Below are 21,157 nucleotides of genomic sequence, written 5' to 3'. Positions count from 1 at the left end.
CTCGCATTAGAGGAGAAGCCCGCAGCCACCGAGGAGACGCTAAAGGGGCCACGCAATCAAACAGCCAGATGGACATTTTGACACAGAGCTTTAAACTTACTGTCAACAGTGGAATCTAACGCTCAACAGTGGAATCCACTGTGAACAAACGCAGGCCGCACAGACTAAACACAGACTCACGCCAGTCCTAAACACTCGGTGAGTGAGGGGCGGCCAAAAGAAGTACAATATGCTATTGTCTTCTCCGAGCCTAATACTGTATAATGCTGCTTTACCTGCCAGGGTTGAGTTTTCGTCACAAAAGAAAAAGACCCGGTCACGATCCGTCAGGCCATCGAGTCAGCCGTACACATAGTTGCAGAGGTTGGAAAAGTACTTAAGTACAGATACAACGTGACAAACTCATTCAAATCAAGTACTTTAGCGAAAGTAACTTTGCCATCACTACACATGCAAAGTTGTTTCCTTCTATATTTTTACCTAGTTCTTGTACTTTGTAATAACTAGTAAAAATACATTTAGCTGTTTAGTATTCCCTTGAGATATTGTACAAATGAAATTTTTCATGACCGCGCTCATTGCTGTACTCCAAAAACAGATCTCAAATCATTGTTCCCCATTACAATGAATGAGAAGCAAATTGATCCGTTCCAGTTCAATGGGCATCGTGCTGTTCGTTCTGTTGTGTGGCCCTTCTCCACATGGGGGGGGGGGTGCAGTGTAATGCTAACACACACAAAGGAAAGTTTCACAACCACAAAGATTAAAGAATTAACATCTTAATTTTGTCTGTCTATACAATATTTGTGGTTCCACCGTTTGTGTTCAACTTGCCATTGCCGAAAGGTTTATAACAATATACATGTAATTCTTTTTTTTTTTTTTTTTTATGTTTAATTTGACAGTAAACTTCAAGTGGGTGTAGAATCGAACAGGTCAAAGCCTCTTTTTTGGGGGGGAGACTCATTCACGACATGCCTCGCTGCTGCTTTTTAGGGTTAAATAAATGATTGTAACGGTCCGCATTGTTGTCGTCAAGCTCGAGCCCCTTTGAGATGAAACATTCCTCTCGCGGAGGCTCTTTGGCGCTGCGGTCGGTGATTTAAATAGATCAAAATGTTCCACCGCTTTTGCGGGGGGGGGGGGTATCTTAAAGCAACAATTTCAATGTATGCTCCCACCATTTTGTTTTGCTCAAGTAGAGCAATTGTCTCGTCCGCCACTCTCGTTTTTGCAGTCTCCTTCTGAAGGTTCTCATCTCTCGACAAAGGAACGTTCGCCTACAAAATGACTATCAGGGTTTCCCGCAGTTAAATTGTTGAATTCGTTTGATGTAATTCATTGCTTATTGTTTTCTGTTGGTTAACCATCTTTATTCATTGAGTCAGCGTTATGACAGACCATTAGTGCAAAGCAAAGAATATTTTAAAAGATTGATTCTCTCAAAAAGAAATTACATTATGCTGCGTTGTTTTTTTTAAACGGAAAAATTAACAGTTTGTGCAGATTTTTGGCTTCGAAACAGATTTGTGGTGTGGGTTAGAATGGATCGCACTAGCTGCCTCCAACCAGCAGAGGCTCCCGACTAGATTGTCTGAAGTTGACGGAATAATATTAGCTCAGGGTTGAAATAACTAAAAATATATATTTGTCGATGAATTCGTGTAGTGGTTTTGCTGCAATTGCAAATTTGAATCCAGCGAAAAGCCCGGCAATGTCGCAAACATAACGGCCAATTGTCCCAATATAGTATGTACATATATATGAATAATTATACCCCACTGTATTATAATGTCATATGTGCCCGTGGGTATAAAGCGAAGTGTGTAGAGTCTCTGTCACCGAAAAGTATGAGTGCAGTCAGTGAGCGGGGGAGTCGAATGCTCTTCTTTTTCTCGACCATTTCCTCCCTTTATGGTAATCTGCTTCTTCCTTGACAATTCCACCATGTTTTTGTGGTTCAGTAAAAAATAATACTATGCACTGTATGATATGCGGAGAGTTAAAAGGCGATACTTTCTGTAACTGTTTATTCCATTTTTAACGAAAATGTTACACCCCCACTGATTAAAGTCATCTTGTCACAGTCACCTTTTTTTCGCGTGTTTCAGTCGTGAGCTCGGAGGGCAGAGCAGTCCATCTGGCCACCCTGGTGCAGGAGGCCGAGCAGCGCGTCGCCGAGCTCCAGACCCAGGTCGGCGGCGAGGGTCCCGGAGAGCGGGAGGCGTCGGACCGGGAGAGGCAGCTCAAGGCCTGGGAGTGGCGGCTGCGGCTCTTCGGACGCATGCAGGCGGGCTTCGAGCACGCAAGTGAGTCTCCGGCAAGACTTTGATGACGGATTTCGGGAATCTCGGTGGGGGGCTTACGGCAGCCGTTTGCCAGTCGTTTTTCATTTTTTTACTCATTTTCTCGATTCTGTCTGGGCCAACGTAATGACTTCCACACTAGGATGCCTTGTGTATGTGTGTGTTAATTTTTTATAGGCATTTCATGACACATTTAGTGGTTGGGTAGACAGCCACCCTGCAAAAACAGACACTCACGCACACACGCCCCTAAAGCCAATCCAATCGGCACTTTGATGAGCGTACCACCCCCCCACCCCCACAACCACCACCACCTCTTCATAATTCCACCCGCTCGTTTAATCTGATATGATTTGCGCGCAAGAAATAAACGGCACAACAAAAATCATCTGCCGTATGTCCAAATCGCGTTTATCTTGTTCACAGCGAGCTCCCATCTGCGCGCGTCGGCACGCTGAGCGGTCGTCGCTGCGACGGCGACAGTAAATTGCTGCAATTTCACAGGCGAACGAGCGGCGCGTCGTGCAACCGAGCAAATGATGTCATTAAAGCGACCCGCCGCGGCGCTCCATTGAAATGCGCGAGAGGCGGACGGCGTCGCAAGTCTTCCGCCCGGCTGACTTTCTGCTTGTCTTTTTTTTTTTTTTTTTTTTTTAATATCGCTTTGCGCCTCTGCGCTTCAGACCCTCCGGACGCTCCAAGCGCGGCGCGCTTGTCTGTCAGCGGCAGCACCGGTCTGACGGTGGATTTCCAGGAACCTCAATGCGTCAACTCGGCTGTGGTTACCAAATACAAAGGTCAGGCGCTGTGCCGGATCAAGCCGACGTCACGGTTTTGCAACATGTAACCCTCTTGTCTGGGAAGATGCCAAGAGTTTGATGAATGCCCCCCCTTTAACCCCCCCGCCACCACAAAATACAGTAGTATTAAACCGTGTATTTGTTTTTGCAGTGAGCTGGAGCTCCACACTGTCCTTCAGCTCTGTGCTGGGCGAGGTGATGGTGGAGGACACGACCGTTCTGCAGTACAACATCACTGGACTCACCTCTGTAAGTCGTGCTTTAAATTCTGTTCCGTCCAAGAAGAAAAACAGAATAACTGGTTAAAAAAAAAAATGGCAAAATTTATCATGGGCGTTTGGTAAGAACTCATTTAATACTACTAAAATTGACCTTCATAGACTGTCTGAGCCATGCAAGTCGCACATCAAGTGTCAACCCTATAAACATTCTAAAATAGATATTGAAATGAAAAATACATGTAACGTTCACTTGAATGGCTGTACGAAAAATAAATATGAGCGGAGAGCGCGTCATCCATGCACAAAGTTGCGGAAGTGTCATTCAACATCCAAGTGGTTGCCGTATTGGGTGCAGCTACTGCCCGTGATGTCACCCCGGATATTCGCCACTGAAAACACGCTGTGGCCCCTACTGCGGGAGACGAACACGGAATCTCTTTCCGAAGAAGAGAACCTCTCACAACCGAGTGACGTGACCGGGGCAATATTATTCTATCGTTTCAAGCCATATTTAGATGATATGCGGATCACGGCCAAACCGCCTCCTCGTCCGATCCACTTCTACACCGCGGCCTGGTGTCGCGATGATTTGGAAAAGTATGAAGAGCGACTCCATCCTCCCGAGTGTTCGAGCAATATCCAGCAATGCAACGAGCCGGCATTTTGGCTAACATGAAGGAACAACGAGCTACCTTCCCGCAGGAAAAACTAATAGAAAGAAACGAGTCCTTTTGAGCCCACTACTGCGTCCAACGTCACTTCCTGCTTCTTGTCCAAAACAAATCCCTCAAGAGGATTTTCATGGCGGGAGTTACAAAAAGCCATATCCGTCAAAATCACATTTTGTGGTGAAAAAACAGATGGGTCCTTACGGGCTGCCATTTTTCATTCATAACATACTAAAAATCATCAATTTCATGACATTTGACCTTCGAGTTTGACTTGAGTCAAGTCATGTGACTCAACTCCGCCCAACAAAGGGTTAAAAACTCGTCGTCTTGCCGACTACGTCTGAACGCAATCTGCAATAGCTTGCGTGGCACAAAGGAACAGCGAGGTCCCACTTCTCCGGCTGCTGGTGCCAAGCCTGACAATCGGGGGGCCATTATCCCACATTACTTAAACACAAACAACGTCGCCCAAGTTCTTGACTGCACACATCAAAAGGCCCAAATGGAGTCGCCACCGGGCCAAGCGCTCAACTGAAGACTTATGGCCTGGCACCCAAAAAAAAAAAAAAATAAATATATATATATATATATATATATATATACGCAATTGGCAAAAACCCAATTTGTTCACGTTCCAAATGGCTCCTGACCATTGAGGAGCAACACTTGCCAAACTGTCGCCAACACACTAAAAAAAAAAAAAAAAAAAAAAAAAAAAAAGCAGCTTGGTAGCCCGCCACCTGATTTATGTCCACGGCCCACGCGGACTAATGGACAATCCGGCCCGTTTGTGTGCGGGTGAGAAAGAGAAAGAGGGCGACGTGCTTCTTTCTCCTCTGGAGAACCCCGCTGCCAGCCCCGTCACGTGACAAGAGGGGTCAAGGCGAGGTCGGGAAGTGTCGACGGTTTTGGAGATTGATCTGGCTGAGGATGGAAGGGCAAGAGGCCCGCTGTTGGCACGGGCACGGCAACTCCTTGATAGTTCGCTCGGCCCTTCACTTGCACACGCTCGGATCTGTTCGCCGCTAATTTTAGTAGGATTTTGTATTTTGTAGAAATTTATTTTTTGCACTATGCCGAAATTTGTCTCCTGAGTTTCTAGGAAATTCTCTGCGCCTTGATTTAACATGTTCCTGTGGGGCCCTTCCAGGGGACCCCCTACTACGTCCAGGTGTCAGCCTACAACATGAAGGGTTGGGGGCCAGCGCTGGCTTCGACCCCCGCCTGCGCTGCTCCTTCCAGTAAGTCTCCTTTTTGTCCTCACCTTTTTTAAAGTTGCCGACTTTTGTTCAATCTGAAAATTACATAATCAATGAAGGTGTGTTATTCCGTTGTTATTACTCGATTTAGCATTTTTTTTTTTTTTTCGACATGAGTCTCCCTTTTTTTACGTTGACCTGAATAAAGGAGTTGACGAGGATTTTTGGCCACCTCTGATCCGTGCGTGCGTCACGGCTTTCCCACGTGTTAAAGGCGCCGGGTACTGATCTCCTTGGGCGATTCGAGCGTCACGCCTACGTCGCTTCGACATCATCGGCCCGAGCTGACAGACGGGGCCTTCGGCGGGGACCCCCCTCCGCCGCAGACGTCACAGAGTTGTAACCGTAGCCCCCGACAAAAGAAGCCGGCCGGGTCCGGTCGGGAAGTTAACGGAGAATTCATGTGCGACAACAGCTGACGTGTTGAGGTGCCGCGCAGCGTTGGGGGGGCCCTCGTTTTGCACGATCTGCAATTCATGTGCGTGGATTTTGACTTTGGGCGCATTGGCACCCTCGTTGGCACATCTGCGGGACACATGAAGGTGTTTGTCCTCAACCGGCAACGCCGTGTTTGCGTCTTCTTTTCTCAGCGGGCCAGGTTTTCCCTCTCTCTCTCTCTCTCTCTCTCTCTCTCTCTCGTCTCTCTCTCTCTCTCTCTCTCCTCTCTCTCTCTCTCTTTTATTTTTCTCGACTGTCCACCTTCCTCCCGCTCTCCGAGCTAATTTCGATGTTGCGTGTTTGTGTTTTCCATTTGGGCCTACCACTGGAAATATTTGCATGTCTGTGCCGTAGCGCGCGGCGCGGCCCCAACAGTGGGGGCCTTATACCGGGCCGCGGACGCCCATTAAAGGGCCCGCTTGTCCCCGTCTGGACGGGCACCTTTCCGGGAATAGAGCTCACCGTGTTTCGGTCCCGCTCGCCCTCCGGGGGGCTCCGCGAGCGCGAGTCGGGGGGCGAGGGGTGGTGCGTGATGGTACGAGAAGCGGGAGGGGGGGGGGGGGGGCGGCGCTGGTGGGGGTGGTGGGGTTGGGTTTATCGCTGACACATCCTTCGGGGAGCAAACGCGGGATGCATAGAGGGCAGTCGTGCTGAAGGATCACTTTCTGTGTGTGTGTTGGGGAGGGGGACGTGGGGGGGGGGGTGGAGGTAGAAAGAGTGTGTCTGTGCGATTCTTAATGCAGGCCTAGATAGTGAATAGATTTTCAGTATTCTTTTAATGGAACGTACAGACTTTTCATTGATGCATTTGGTAAATGTCCTTTTACTACTTGTGTTTTTATTGCTTTGGGAGGCAAAGTGTGCTGTGTTATGTTCCAGTCATGGCGCTCGTGTGTGTGTGTGTGTGTGTGTGTGTGTGTGTGTGTGCGTCCGTATGTGTGCGCCGACTGTTCGACGCGCGGCCCCCGTTCGCCGAGTGCTCTTAATATACGACTGTATCTGTTTGAGAAGCAGCTAATATAAAGGCCCAAATGTTAGCGGGTCCGCGGCAGCTTAAAGGACCCAAACTGGCGTAACTGAAGCTCGTTCGTCGCAGATCAGATGTTTGCATTCACACTGGAGCGATTTTCTTGCGTCGAGATGGATATTTGTCACAAATGAAACACTGTAACGTGCAACAAAAATCAAAGTCAGCCAGTTTAATGCTAATTAATGCTACAGTTAGCCCCAACCAAATAGTTTAATTGGATAAAAGTCATCCAATAAGCGATATACAGTACATAAGTGATGTTTACACTCATGCACAAACAAGATCAGCATAACTGCTCCAGGACTTCAACCTGCTACTTTAATCGTGGGCAGGGTGGCAATTTTTTTGCCTTATTGAGATAAAAGTCTCCTAACAGGCCACAATCAAGGAAATAACACTTCTTTTTCATTTAATGCGTAAAACAAAGGGCAAAAAAAAAAGATGTACCCTCTCGCGGGCAGCGTCCCAAAACTGGGATGTTATCAGTTCTGTGAAGTGGCACACACCAGAGATATGTTTATTAATGAATTCTTATTCTAGAATGACACTTGCGCGTTAATAATACTGATGGATTAGCATTTTGAAGACAAACTCGGTTGCATACTGACCTTTCTCCCGTTCTTCTCTTGGAAAACGGTCCGCGTGTACTTGAGGCAGCCATGTTGGGTCAGGAAGGGAAGGGAAATAACTCCGTGCTAACTTTGACCGATGAGTTATCCTCTCCTGAATACCAAATTATAGCTTCAGATTACAACACTTAAATATTTTGATGCAATGAAGGATGTAATGCGTGAAAATCGTGATGTCCCAAAAATGGGACCCTGCCCCCTAATGGGTTAAATGGGTTAACGACCTCCCATCTTCATGCTAACATGCCGTGGACACGCTATTGTTAGTTTAGCAGCAATAGTTACAGCTTTAACACAAACACAAACGGTGGCGCAACACATGGACATCATACAAACATACTCTCGGGCATGTGACTATTACTGCACTTTATTATGTGATATAATGCGTGAAAATCACGATGTCCCAAAAATGGGACGCTGCCCACGAACGGGTTTAACACGCACGTTGCGCAACACACTGTCGCTTTTGGGAGGACGAAATTCCCCCCTGAATTATTTTCAATCTGTTGACTCCGATCCAAACGGAGAACTCGATAGCGAGCGTATTCTTTCTGCCGCCTCGTCCGCGTTCTCATAATTGAAGAGAGGACACGCAAAGTTGCGTTCGCGACCCCGCGATACGCCCAGCGCGGCAAACACTTCCAGGGCTGTTCTGCAACGTGACGAAGACGTATAATGATAGCATTCGGAACAAAAAATGCCCATTTGTCATCGTGGCAGTTTTGTCCCGAAGGCGGTAGGAAGTTTTGTGAAAATACAAAGACCGAACGCAACACCCGATAGGCCTTTACAACTCATGTGCCAGTTGAAAGACTTTGCGCTGTGTACTACATGTTTGTGTAAGTAATGCTTGAAAGCGTATACAGGCCGATGAGAAGTCATCGTGTAACACGGTATAATGGGAAGTGAAGGGAGGTCGGCGATAACGTTACACACCTACTGGATCGTTTCACCGATCCATCTGGGAAAGAGCGGCGTGAAACTCCTTAAAAAAATAAAAATGTGTTCTCTCGACGAAGAGGTTTACGCACTGAAACCAGCTGCTGTCGATCATTTGGAAATAGGAAAATAATTCTCAATTCCAAATAAAATGTTACTGTGTATATATATATATATATGTATAGTCAGTGTTTTCCATAATTCATATTTTCCCCCGTCGCTTCTCTGAAATGCTTTCCCCTCGTCTCACCCCTTTCTGCAGATTGGAGGGACGTCGACGGCCGGGCTCCCCGGCAAAGGGGCCAGAAGGAGGTCCTCGACCAGCTGCTTGCCCAAATAAAAGATGCCCATCAGAGCTGCGTCTGCCACGGTATCCTAAACCCTTTCGATTGATTTATTGGCTGTTAAAAGACTCGGCGGTCACACGATGCCGGCGGTGATTTACGTGCTGACAACCGCAGCCCCCCCCCCTAAACCAATCAACTACAGATGAGCGTGTGATTTTTAATCCGTCTCAGGGTTTTATGGCGGCATTACGTTTAACAAGGGGGGGGGAGTAGGAACTTAAAACAGGGGAGCCGCAAATATACTTGACCCGCGACGTGAGGGCGACTCGGCGCTGATGTAGCGGCGCGAGCTCGGCTCGCGACGCTAGCCTGCGATACGTTTTAAACAAACACGTCGGGATTTTTTTTTTTTCTTTCCCAAGAAACTGGAGCGGTTCATGTTACAAAAAACACCCTCTATAAACAAACGTGTGCGGATTCACGGATCCACTACAAATCACTCATGTAGCTGACGCCTACAAAAGATTTTTTAAGTGAGGCAATGCATGGGGAATATCTTGTCGTCGTTAATGCGTGTCTGCTTAAGAAGCAAGAAATACAACAAGTAGAAGTAAAAAGTCACTGGAAAAAATACGTTAACTACAAAGCATAGTACAACTACAGGGGTGCCTCGGTTTTCGACCACAATCGATTTCAGAAAGCCAGTTCAAAATGAAACGTTTGAAAACCAAAGTGCGTTTTCCCAATGCAGTGAATGGAAAATGAAATAATGCGTTGCACGCCTAAAATTTTTTTTTTTGTTTAGCTTTTCCTGATAATAAACTGCATAGTAGAAAACCATGTACAGTTTAAATACTTTATATAATTAAGAAATATATTTATTTTTTGCTTAAAATGTATTCTTTAGTAGTATGCTCGGCTGTATCTGTAGCAACCCGGCCCCCAGCCTTGTAAAGCATTTTTTATCCAAAAAAATGCAGTATAACTTTAAACAAGCAATAATGGGGGGGGGCAGACAAATTGTTTTTATCTGCACAGAAAATACGCAACGTACAAAAAATTTAACTTGCAACTAGAGGTATGGCCAACAAAAGAAAAAAACAATGCAAAACTGTTTCAAATGTCTTCGGTGGGGGTGACTCGCCCATTTTTTAACAAAGAAAGAATTTAATGTTGACTGTTTCTGCCATCTTTTGAGCAACTTCCTGAAGGGGCTCATAACAACAACATCGCAATTTTGCAGTGCCCTGCAACATTCTGCTTTGTTAGGGTGATGGAGTTCGTTTTAAATCTGTATACAGATTTCTCGCTTTGGTGCAAATCCCTCCTCGCCAACACTATCCACAGCTAACTGCTGCTCGCTTACGAAAATAAGAAGCAACTTTTCGACTTCCTCTGTGTGTCTGTGGCCTCTGCTTGGTCAACGCGGTTGCACATTGAGCAACATCACTCGCTTTGAAGGCATCCTCGTGTTTCAGGATGGTGCTGATCGTCGATTTCGCCATGCCATACTTCTTCCATAGCGCAAAAACACGCACACCAGATTCGTACTCGTCTATCAAATCCTTCTTGAAGTCGACAGTTTTACGCACCGCTTTCCTTTTTTCAGCACCAGCAGTTCCACTTGCCCTCTTTAGAGCCACCATCGGGGGTTAATATTGCCCAAGTGGAAGATAAAAAGTCACTGCCGGTGAGTGTGTGGGTCAACTGGTTGCGTCGTTTCCATTTTTTTTCCGGGGGTGCGTTCGAATGCACAATAACAAATCGTCGTGGGTCAGCTGGTCGGAGCGTTCGAATCCCGATTTTTCGTTCAAAAACCAAGGCAAAAACAAAAAATCTCAATTTTCGTTCGAAAACCAACGTTGGAAAACCGAGATACCTCTGTATTCTGAAATCTATCTGAATGTTCCCACCAGCTAGTCCGCTAGTGTGGCTGCTTTAGAGTGCCTCGTTGTTGGCTGTGAGGACATCGCACAGAGAAGGAGGGAAAAGCGAGGAGGAGGTAGGGGGCTACACCGGCATAGCTGCTTTAGAGCGCCTCGTTGTTGAGGCAAAGAAATGCCCTGTGATGACTGCTGGGATACATTCCACTAACCAGAGGTTACAAGCGGAGATATTTTCTTGTCTCAGACAGACATTTATCGTCACGCCGCAGGGAATTGCAGTAATGAAGCATTTGTACATCTTCATTTCCCAGCGCTGCCCGACAGACACGTAACAATCCCCGAGGCGCGACGTCCGTCTGGGGTTGCCGCGCACCCTCAAAAATAATCCCCGCCGTCTTTCCATGACTCAGGCCTTTCCCCTCGCCGAATGACTCCCTCTCGGTGACAAAGCGCAGATCGGCTTTTCGCGCACTCAAACTGTTTACGTCGCCAAGCGCCGGCGGCCGTAAGCTGCCCCCGTAAGTGTCAAAAGCTGTCCGCGCCGACTCTGTTTTGACGTGACGGCCCACCGCATTCAGCATTGACGGCCTCGTCCGGCTCGGCCGCTTAGCATTGTCCGCTGTGGCGCGCCGGCGCGTGAACGGAGGTACGCGGCGTATAATAGTCAGTATTGAGCGCGCCTGCCGTTTTTCAGACGCCGACTGATTGAGCTTGAGAGTTCAGGCAACGGTAGCCAAGGTGCCGTGTCCCTGGGTCATGTTTGTTATTCCTGTTAAAGACGAGTTCTGGGCTGGAGTCAGGCGAGGGCATAAATTACGTTGACTTACTGCAGCCTCGCACACACACACACAGGAGCCCTCGCAGTCCGCCAGTCGTCCCCGTTTACAGTACACTCCATACATATACACACACGCATAAAGATAGAAATAGATACACATGTACTTGAACAGACACAAATATTCAAGCGCGTACTCGCTCGACTACGTCCATGTACGCCCCCCCCCCCCCCCCTTCCCGGGACCAGGTTGCCCTCTCCCCCTTGTCCAAACACAATTAATTAAACTGTGAAAGAGGCCTTGACTAACACCGGCACCCCAGCAGTCAACCCGACTTGTCTGTCTTACTCAGTGTCAAGCGCACACTGAAGGCCCGCAGCTCGTGTACGGGGGGGGGGGGGGGGGGGGGGGGGATTACGGGGTGGGGGTGAGAGCGGTCGTGGGGCGCTGTTTTGACTCCGCCTCGTCATGTCCACCTGAAGGGAAAATTAGTTCTCCCTACTCCTGAATGAGGGGATTTATTGACTCTAAGTGGCCGGGGGGGTACGATCACCTGGGAGGGGAATCTGCACGGGGTGCCTAATGAGTCGGGAGGTGCGTTATCTCACCGACAGGCGCCCACACAAACACATACACAGACCCTCCCCGAAGGCCCACTAAAAATAAACACGTCCCCACAGACTCGACTGACCTCCCTGTCAGCGAGCGGCAAAAGGGTTAAGACGCACACAGACGCGCACATATTACTACGGCTCCTTGGCTCCGCTCGTATGGCCGTAGCTCAAGACGTGCCACGCTCCAGCGGCGAAAGTATGCGCAGGTAAACACGCGCCGGGTTGCGTGCACACACACACACACACACACAGAGCTAGTGTCCCTCTGGGACTGGAGAACTAGGAGCTCCCTCAAGGCCCATAGTCTGCCGCCGCCTGTCAAATGGTGCCGCGCCACCGGAGCGTACCAAGTGTCAAAAAACATTCCGCTTCGACCGTGTTGTTGAACGCGTCAGGTTTGTTGTCAATTAGGTAACGGCCTGTCACCGGAGGAGATGTGTCAGGACGCGGGTGTTCGTCGGTGGCAGCCGCTCAGAGTAAATGGGCACAATTTGTCACACTCGGCAGTTGAGAAAAACAAACAAACAAACACACACATACAATGTCATTGATTCATTATTCTTGTCGTCACAGAACAGTGCAAAGCGCCGGCGCAGGGCCGAAAACATTCCGTCTCCAAAAGCCTGCGTCACCTCTTTCAACCCAACAGCAAGTTTGTCAAGAGCTTGAAAAGGTAAACGGGATTTTCGTAAAAAAGTGTGGAGTCACTCACAAATATTCTCTTATTTTTGTGGAAGAAAAGCACAACTGTGTATTTGTTTATATTGCCACTTAGAAATGTCACGTATTTTTTATTTTTTGTCCAATGAAGATCTTCTTCTTTTTCTTTCGGCTTGTCCCGTCAGGGGTCGCCATAGCGTGTCATCTTTCCCAAGTATTTGAAGTCGTCCACCCTCGCCATCTCTTCTCCCTGGAGCATCAGTCTTCCTCCTCCGCCCCTCTCATTCAGACACACATTCTTCTTTTAGTTCGGCTAATCTTCATTCCTCTCCTTTCCAGTCCATCTTTCCAATTGTTCCTCCGCCAGCTCCCTGCTTTCACCGCAGATCACAATATCATCTGCGAACGTCATAGTCCAAGGAGATTCCACTCTAACCTCGTCCGTCAGCCTATCCATTATGACCGCAAACAGGAAGGGGCTCGGCGCGGATCCCTGATGCACTCCCACCTCCGCCTTAAATTCTTCTGACACATCTATTCTGCTGCCCTCGTACATGTCCTGTACTATTCTAGCACATTTCTCCACCACACCAAGCAAGATACCGTTAAAATAATAAAAATAAAGTAACGATATAAATGTCTATAGGCTCTCTATTTTGATTAAATAAGGAAATTTTCCAAGCGACCATCAAATCTGTGAATGGCAGCAGTCTGTTTTCTTCATAAACATTCAATTTCCTGAGATTTATTATTGGTTAAGATGTATTTTTATCCGCTGAAAGGCTTTCTTTCGGCTGGCGATGAAAATAAAAGTGGCAACACACTGAAGATTATTTTGAGAAAATATTTCTACCCACACTCTCCAATTCGATTCCAGAGAGCTCAGGGTTATGTTTTTGTTGTTTTTGTCTCCCCTTCACCACTTCCAGAGGACTTTATCTGACTTCCATCTTCTACCGAGATGACAGCATCCTGGTGACCCCCGAGGACCAGATTCCCATCGTGGAGGTTGAGGATTCCTACCCCAGCTCCCTGATGCAGGACTTCCTCTGGTTTACAAAGGTACATACCAGGCAGTCGGACTACATAGGGGACTATGGGGACCACTATTATTACCAGTCATAGAACATCCGGCTGCATTGATCTGACTCCGAGTCCTTTAAAATCAATATGGCGTCTATTTTGGCCCCCAACAGGTATCCTACTTGTGGGAGGAGATTCCCTGGCTCCAGCAGTGCCTCAACAATCCCACGCAGTCCGCTTGTTCCTGCACCCTCCAAACGCGCTTCAAGATGCTCCAAGCTGTCTCTCTTCTCCAAGTAAGGACTTCAAATCCACAAAGGCCAAACGTCGAGCCGCGTCTCTGATGCGATGCCACCCCCCCCCCCCCCACAGGGCATGCTGGGAACGCAAGACCTGGGTCAGGTGTATTTCGAGCCAATCAAAGACAAGCACGGCAACGCCCTCCTGGTGCTCCTGAGGGACATGAACGCGTCTCAGAACCTGGACGGCGTGCGTTGGATGCAGCTCTGCAAACTGCAGCTGCAGCGCAAGTCCATCTCGTCGCCCGAGGAGCCCACCGCCCTGGACACGCTCCTCATCACGCTGCACGTACGTCGCGCGTTCGTTACTCGGGTTTCGCGAACTCCGTTTCGGGAAACCGGTCGGACGTGCTTTTTGTTTTGGAATCCGGGCTCGCTTCCTCGGTGTTTATGAATGGCCAGAAGCGCTTGCGGTTTATATGAAGCTCATTCTCCTCGTCAACAAAATGATTAAGAACGGCCTTCCATAACGCAATATAATGTTTTTTTTTTTTTTCCTCCCAAATGTTTGGAGGACTCTCAATGGAGTTTCTATTCAGTGAAAAACAATCACAAGAGTCCGTTTGGATCTCACTTTGAGGAAATGTTAGTTACAATGAAAATAATTAATGATTATCTCCCCACCCCCCACCCCCTTTCTTCAAAGCTGCTCAGTCAGGCTTTGTGTGTTCGCGATGGGGCCCCCCTTGCGTGTTTCCCCTAAACCCTACCGATAAATTCTTCAATCTGGAAGTGATTTCTCCGGTTTTATGTTGTTTGTAGAACTTATTAAATTCAATGCCAGCGTTGCAAATGCTGTGTCTCCAGCGTAAGTAGATTTGGGCCTTTTGTGGTTCCGAAACAATGCCGGACAATTCCCTTCTGGATAAACCGCAGTTCACTGAAATGCTTGCTTTGTGCGCTCCCTTACCGCCAAACTGTATCATGGGATAGAGCAAAAAAAAAATAAATAAATAATTAGCGGGGGCCATTTTGCAACGCATCGGAGCCGCTCGCAGGAAAACAGATGACAACAATAACAACAATCCTAAAGGATTTTTAAAATGTTGTTTTTTTCTGTCTACAGGAGAAGCTTGCTTATCACCGACGGAGCAGGAAGCTTTTGTCTCCCGGCTTGTACCTGGGATATTTGAAGCTGTGCACCTCCGTGGAGCAGATCAGAGCGCTGGTGCCCCAGAAGCTCCCCAACGTCCTCTGTCACACCAAGATACGAGACAACAGCAACGTCTCCAGGTCGGGGTTCCGTTCTTCGGCGATTGTCAGGCTGGACTCGGGGGGAGTTGTTTGTTTTGAAAAACAAAAGGCGCACGCGGTGGTTCGGCATATTTTTGTTTACACCAAGTAGCACCTAAAAAATGACTTGTCTCATCCGAATGAGACAAATTGTAGTCCTAAAAAGTAGATATAATATTATTGTAAGCTACTCTTGGCCCAGAAAAGTGAAACTTGTACCTGACAAACAAACAACAACTAATTTTCGGTAATTTTCGATCCCTGAGCTCCGTTCCTCATACATACGCAAGGTGGACGCCATTATGTTTCTAACCGCATTTATTGAAGACGACAGAATTCACGGAGGATGAGCACTTATCTGTATGCTAACACGGAAAACAAAAGGCGGTGGAATATGCTTTTATAGCAACGAGGAATGGCGCACAGACGTGACAGAGCTCAGCACACACACAGCAGCAATTTTCGTTTGCTACAACAACCTAACTATAAAAAATGTAAAATATATAAAAAAAAAATATATATATATATATATATATATATATATATATATGGGCATTTACTTGTATGCTAACACTGAAAACGAAAAGCAGTGGAAGATTCTTTTTTTAATATCAAACTCCATTTATTCCATTTTTTTTTTTTCAAAAGTAAAACCTGTAAAGCGAAATGTTTATTATTTGTTTCAAATTTGATGACAATGGCAGAAAGATAAAAGAATACACAAATCCAGTATTTCACCAAATTCTTGAGTCTTTCAAGTGACTAACAAAAAAAAGGATCTTAATTATCATTCTTGAAATCAACAATGTCAAAACGAGTTGTGTGTGCGTCGCTTCAGGGAGGAGTGGCAATGGCTGCAGGGCCTCAGCTCCCTGGAGGAGGCGATGGAGACGGAGGCCGGCGCCCAGGGCGGCCCCCGCCCCCTCCTGCACGACCTGCGTAGCGCCATCAAGGATCTGATCGCCCACATCAACGTCCCCGGCAACCAGGTCAGCCCGACGCCACATCGCGCGTTCCTCCATGACAAATTGCGCATTATCATTTTTTTTTTGAACCCACAGAAGTTTATTCTGATGGGATTCTGGCCACTTCTGGTTAGACCGCTAACTCTCCCACCGTTTATATAATAGAACGCGCTCCTCAATTCCTGTAAATTGGCTTTTTATTTGCAAAAACATATTCTACCGTCAGGAAGTCGCACAATTATCGTGTTCCGCAAGCATCCGTCCTTCGGTTTCCAGTTTGAGTAAAACGTGAATTATGGAGGACGTGCATCGCTGACTGTGTCCTTGCGCTACATCATATGAACAAAAATATTACGACATGTGAATAAAATTGTTGTATAGCCATCCATTTTTCTGTTAATGGTGTGCTGGAGACTAATTCGGATGACATTGTGCCAAAGATGGGGCACACTTTGAACTGGTTGCTAGCTAATTGCAGGGCACAATTTGGCAAAGCACCCCCACCCTTTTTTTCCCCACAAATATGAATGATAATCCCTCCATTTGAGTGATATGAAGGGGGTGAAAAAAAGGATAGTCACACTTTATTGAGCCGGACAAACGGCCAAACGCACAAATACAAAATTAAAACACTCGCAAGGAGCTGAAATTAGTTTAATTATGTCCCAGTACATCTGATCGGAAAAGTACCGATCCATCTTTCTGTGCGTTTCCAGGCACAGGACTTCCGGATATATACCCAGGAAGTGTTGGAATTCGGCGACAAGGTGTCCTTCCTTCTCCTCCTGCCTCCCAGCGATGAAGTGTGCACAGCTCCGGGTCAGAATAATCCCTACTCGCCCCGCTCGGGCTTCCTCACGCTGCCCCTGCAGATCTTTGAACTGGGTGAGTGTCCACAATTGGACACGTAGCGCGATCCGCTGTGAATTTTCCGCACCGAGTTTACCGCCTGCCGTCTTCTCCCTCCGCCAGTCCACTTTAACGCCTATTGCCCCGGTTTCATCGGCCAGTACTGCCGGGTGTCGGCCTTGCTGGAGCTGGAGTCGCTCATGTCCCAGCAAGCCCTGAGGGAGGCGTTCTCCGAAGAAGAGCTCGCCGCTGCCAAGAAGAAGCACCAGCAGCTCCAAGAACTCGTTCAGGTACAAGACCACAACCAGAACATTCTTTTGTCTGATTGGAATCAGAAACTAAAATCGGGACGCCACTCGCGTAACTTGACTCGAATCAGACGTAACGGGGCAATTTTAGGACTTACCGAAAACCCGGTTAAGACTCGAAACATCCTCACGGGACTCGCTGCCGCCTCCGGTCTGTTACGACAGCAAATGGAGGAGGTGTGGCGTGAGGCCAGGTGGATCATGGACGCCTTGCAGTACGCCCGCTACAAGCAGCCGACGGGAGGCATCGCCATCAGCGGCTTGATCGACCTCTCCAAGGACGTGACGCCGGACAAGCCGACCTCCACTTCCTCGCAGACTGAATTCATGCCCTCCCCTTTGCCCTCGCCGGAACCTTGCCGCAAGCACTCAGGTCTGATGCAAAATTTGATGCATTCACAGTGGCTCCGGAAAGCGTTCGCAGCATTTTACTGCTTTTCAACATTTCAAAACGGAATAGAATTTTGTAGGAGAGCGTAAGGATGGGACGTGTACTCTACTACTAAAGCATGCATTTTAAGCAAAAAGTAAATGTATATATTTCTACTATGGTGTTTATTATCAAGAAAAGTTAAAAAAAAAAAAAAAAAAAAAACTAGGTTTTATGCTTGGAACGCATTATTTCATTTTCCATTCATTGTAATGGAAAAACGCGCTTCGGTTTTCGAACGTTTCACTTTTCAGCCGGCCTTCTGGAAACGGATTGTGGTCGAGTACCGAGGAACCACTGTAGTTCTATGCTGAAATGTGTCAGAAACAAACAACGTCCCGGTTTTTGAAGGTGAACTCAGGTTTACGGCCCACCGAGCGGATTAATCCCCGGGAATCTTTGCAACTGGGACCCTATATTAAATTTCGTGGCTCTACATACAGTATATAGTATAGTAGCAAGATTCCCAAAAATCTCTTGAGAAAATATTTTCCGGGTACACTGCACAAGTATTTGAGTTCATACTCGTGTTTTTTCAGACTTTGCAGGCCTGTCGGACGAGGAAGGCTCCTCGGAGGTCTTCCTCACCACCGACAGCGACTACGACTCCAGTCGGGCCCAGAGCCCCCGCGAGCTGGACCTGCTGCCCCCGTCCCCGCTCTCCACCTCCGCGCCCCCGGAGCCCCGCGGCTTCCTCCGCAGCGACGGAAGCAGCTCCGGAGTCGGGATCGGCAGAGGCGGACAAGGGGGAGGAGGCGGCGCCCTGAGGGACTCCACGCCCGACGTACTGCAGGCCTCGGAGCGGCAGCGAGGCCGGGAGCTCGGGCGGTGCGGCGGGGGCGTCTGCTGCGGGGCGGAGCGGCGGCGGGGGCCTCCCGAGCTTTTCGACAGCGACTTCATCCTGCCGAGTCGGCAGATTGAGCTGTTGCACATCACCGAGAAGCGGCAGGCTTTCTGCGTGCGCACCAGTAGCCTGGAGTTCCCCTCGGCCATGTCCGCCAACCACCAGTCGTACCCGCGCCACGCTTCTTCGCCGGCCACTTCGCCGCCGCAACGTTGGCACAGACCCTCGTCGGTGGACCGCTGCTGCTCAGCCGAAAGCGGCCCGCCGCAGAGCCGGCCCGCTCGGACGCTTTCGGAGGACAGCGGCACCCAGCAGCTCTCGTCCCCGCGGCCGCCCCACCACCGGAAAGGCTGCCACGCCACGCTCAGGGTGTACCCGCAGTACCGCACCGGCCTCCCCAAGGAGACCAGCGTCAAGGTGTTTATTTTTTTATTTCCCAGTGTTGTATGATGAAGTTAAGTGACTGACGGAAATATTGAACTAAAACTGAGACCTGCGGCGTGGTCACCAGTCTTTTCTCAAGGCTAACAAAGGTGCATGTGCCAAGGTACCCGCTAACGCTAGCTGATCAACAGAAAAAGTGACATCTGGTTTGATAATAAAGTGGCGTTAATAATACTGACGGATTAGCATTTTGAAGACAAACTTTGTTGCATTCCGACCTTTCTTCTTTTCTTCTCTTGGAAAACGCTCCACGTGTACTTGAGGTGGCCATGTTGGGTCAGGAAGGAAAGGGAAATAACTCCGTGCTAGCTTTGACCAATAAATTATCCTCTCCTGATACCAAATTATGGCTTCAGATTAAAACACGAAGATATTTTGACATACTGAAGGATATAATCCGTGAAAATCATGATGTCCCAAAAATGGGACGCTGCCCACGAATGGGTTCAATGGGTTAACGACCTACCATCTTAATGCTAACATACCGTGGACACGCTATTGTTAGTTTAGCGTCAATGGTTACAGCTTTAGATGCAATAGATATTTGAACACAAAGGGTGGCGCAACACATGGACGTCATGCAAAAATACTCTTCCGCATGTGACAATTACTGCACCTTATTATGTGATGTAATGCATGAAAATCACAATGTCCCAAAAATGGGACGCAAATGATTCTCTCGTATCGGCCGCAGCTTTGCGTGACCCCTGGCACGTCGGCGGGCGAGATGGTCCAGCTGGTGGTGCAAGAGATGAACCTGGTGTCTCGGCAAATGCTCGGCGGCGGCGAACAGGACCAAGACGCCTTCTACGGCCCCGAACAGTTGAAGCACTTCGGCCTGGTGCTGGTGGTGGACGAGCGGGAAAAGTGGCTGCGGGACGACTTCTGCCCGCTGGAGCTGCAAAACCCCTGGCTGAGGGGTAAGTTGTGCGTGCGCATGAAGGCCTACTCGCCCCTCGCCCTCAAACACGGGCGAGCCACCACCGTGTGACGCTTTTCCTTCAAAGACTGCGCTGTTATTTAAAGCGATTTTTTTCCTCCGGAGGAAAAAAAATGAAAAAAACCCTTGAATATCCCGAGCTTTGAAAAACAATACAGGCTTCCGTCGAAAAACTTAAATCCTTGCCGGCTCGGTCCCCCGACCATCCGGCGTCGAGTCGGCACACTGTAGCTCCAACGTTGGATCTTGTAAAAAAAAAAAAAAAAAAATGTCAAACCAGCAGATTTGCAGTTTATAAACAAGCAATACTTTTTATTTTCAACAAAGCATCTTCCAAAAAAAAAATGTGCCGAGCGCATCTTTTCATGTACTCTACTCAGTGTTTTTGCTGTTTTGGTATTACCCACAATGCACCAGGAGGCGGTGCCATGACTTCCTCGCCAGGGATTTGAAAGGTGCTTTTCTTTTAAGAGGAGCAACAGAAAAAAAAATGAACTATTTCTGGGACAAACCACAAAAAAAAAAAGCTCCTGACATTCTCCACATTCCGTTCAAGAAAAAAAAAATGTTTACACCTCTCGCTTGGATTTCATTTTTACGGACAGATTTTTGTCAAGAAGAGGCTTTTTTTTTTTTTTTTTTTGTTCTTTTTTCCTCGACGGTAATCGCAAAATCATTGTAGCAGGAGGCGCCGGTTACCATGACAACCTCTGCTTGTTCTGCTTGAGGAAAGTGTTTACAAATTTTACTACATGGACAAAAAGTTGTGGTTATGTGCTTTTACTGTATGTAAAAAAAAAGAAAAAAATTGTTGGAAATTGTGTTTTAGGTTTTAAAACTGGCTTATTTTCCGTGCGTGAGCGCTGAGCTTCTTTTACGTTGTTCCAAGTGTTATTGTCGTTTCTTTTGAGAGTTGATTGCAAAAAAAAAAAAAAAAAAAAAAAAGTAATAATGTGGACAACCGTGTAAATAGACGGAGCAGAGCAGGTGTTGAATGTACATTAGAGACGCGCAGATGGTCCGGGGGGGGGGGGGGGGGGGGGGGGGGGCTTCTCAGAAAACGGGATTGCGAGCCTCCCTCGTGTTTACAAGGAGCCGTTTGGTGGATCCATCGAGCGAAAAGTCGTGAAGGAGACGTCGTGTCACTTTTTTTGTGGCGGGGGAATGCGATAGGGGTGGGGTGGGGCGGGCGGTCTATTTTTATTGAACAATAAATGAATATGACAAAAATAAAAGTTCCCGCTGGCTTTCCTTCTTCTTTTTCTTGTGGGGTTTCTCCAAGAAACGTCGCGTTTTGATGTGATTT

General features: G+C 47.8%; 1 protein-coding gene across 2 annotated transcripts in view; it reads left to right on the top strand.

Annotated features, from left to right (window-relative positions):
* LOC133495846 (ankyrin repeat and fibronectin type-III domain-containing protein 1) overlaps nucleotides 1-20,880 on the top strand; it is a 134,064-nt gene extending 113,184 nt beyond the window's left edge. For both annotated transcript variants that reach the window (XM_061810864.1, XM_061810865.1), the window contains exons 9-24: nucleotides 2,112-2,309; nucleotides 2,990-3,103; nucleotides 3,258-3,355; nucleotides 5,149-5,239; nucleotides 8,556-8,663; nucleotides 12,430-12,529; nucleotides 13,446-13,578; nucleotides 13,713-13,835; nucleotides 13,912-14,127; nucleotides 14,905-15,071; nucleotides 15,910-16,060; nucleotides 16,753-16,921; nucleotides 17,009-17,175; nucleotides 17,359-17,566; nucleotides 18,163-18,884; nucleotides 19,606-20,880. In XM_061810864.1, the coding sequence (XP_061666848.1) occupies nucleotides 2,112-2,309; nucleotides 2,990-3,103; nucleotides 3,258-3,355; nucleotides 5,149-5,239; nucleotides 8,556-8,663; nucleotides 12,430-12,529; nucleotides 13,446-13,578; nucleotides 13,713-13,835; nucleotides 13,912-14,127; nucleotides 14,905-15,071; nucleotides 15,910-16,060; nucleotides 16,753-16,921; nucleotides 17,009-17,175; nucleotides 17,359-17,566; nucleotides 18,163-18,884; nucleotides 19,606-19,902 (3,062 nt within the window). In that variant the 3' untranslated portion in view covers nucleotides 19,903-20,880. The remainder of the gene's footprint in view (nucleotides 1-2,111; nucleotides 2,310-2,989; nucleotides 3,104-3,257; nucleotides 3,356-5,148; nucleotides 5,240-8,555; nucleotides 8,664-12,429; nucleotides 12,530-13,445; nucleotides 13,579-13,712; nucleotides 13,836-13,911; nucleotides 14,128-14,904; nucleotides 15,072-15,909; nucleotides 16,061-16,752; nucleotides 16,922-17,008; nucleotides 17,176-17,358; nucleotides 17,567-18,162; nucleotides 18,885-19,605) is intronic.
* Nucleotides 20,881-21,157: the final 277 nt, after the last annotated feature.

The sequence above is a fragment of the Syngnathoides biaculeatus genome, chromosome 22 (assembly GCF_019802595.1).
Source record: "Syngnathoides biaculeatus isolate LvHL_M chromosome 22, ASM1980259v1, whole genome shotgun sequence".
Taxonomy (NCBI): domain Eukaryota; kingdom Metazoa; phylum Chordata; class Actinopteri; order Syngnathiformes; family Syngnathidae; genus Syngnathoides; species Syngnathoides biaculeatus.
The sequence above is the reverse complement of the archived record's forward strand: the minus strand, read 5'-3'. Positions and strand labels throughout refer to the sequence as shown.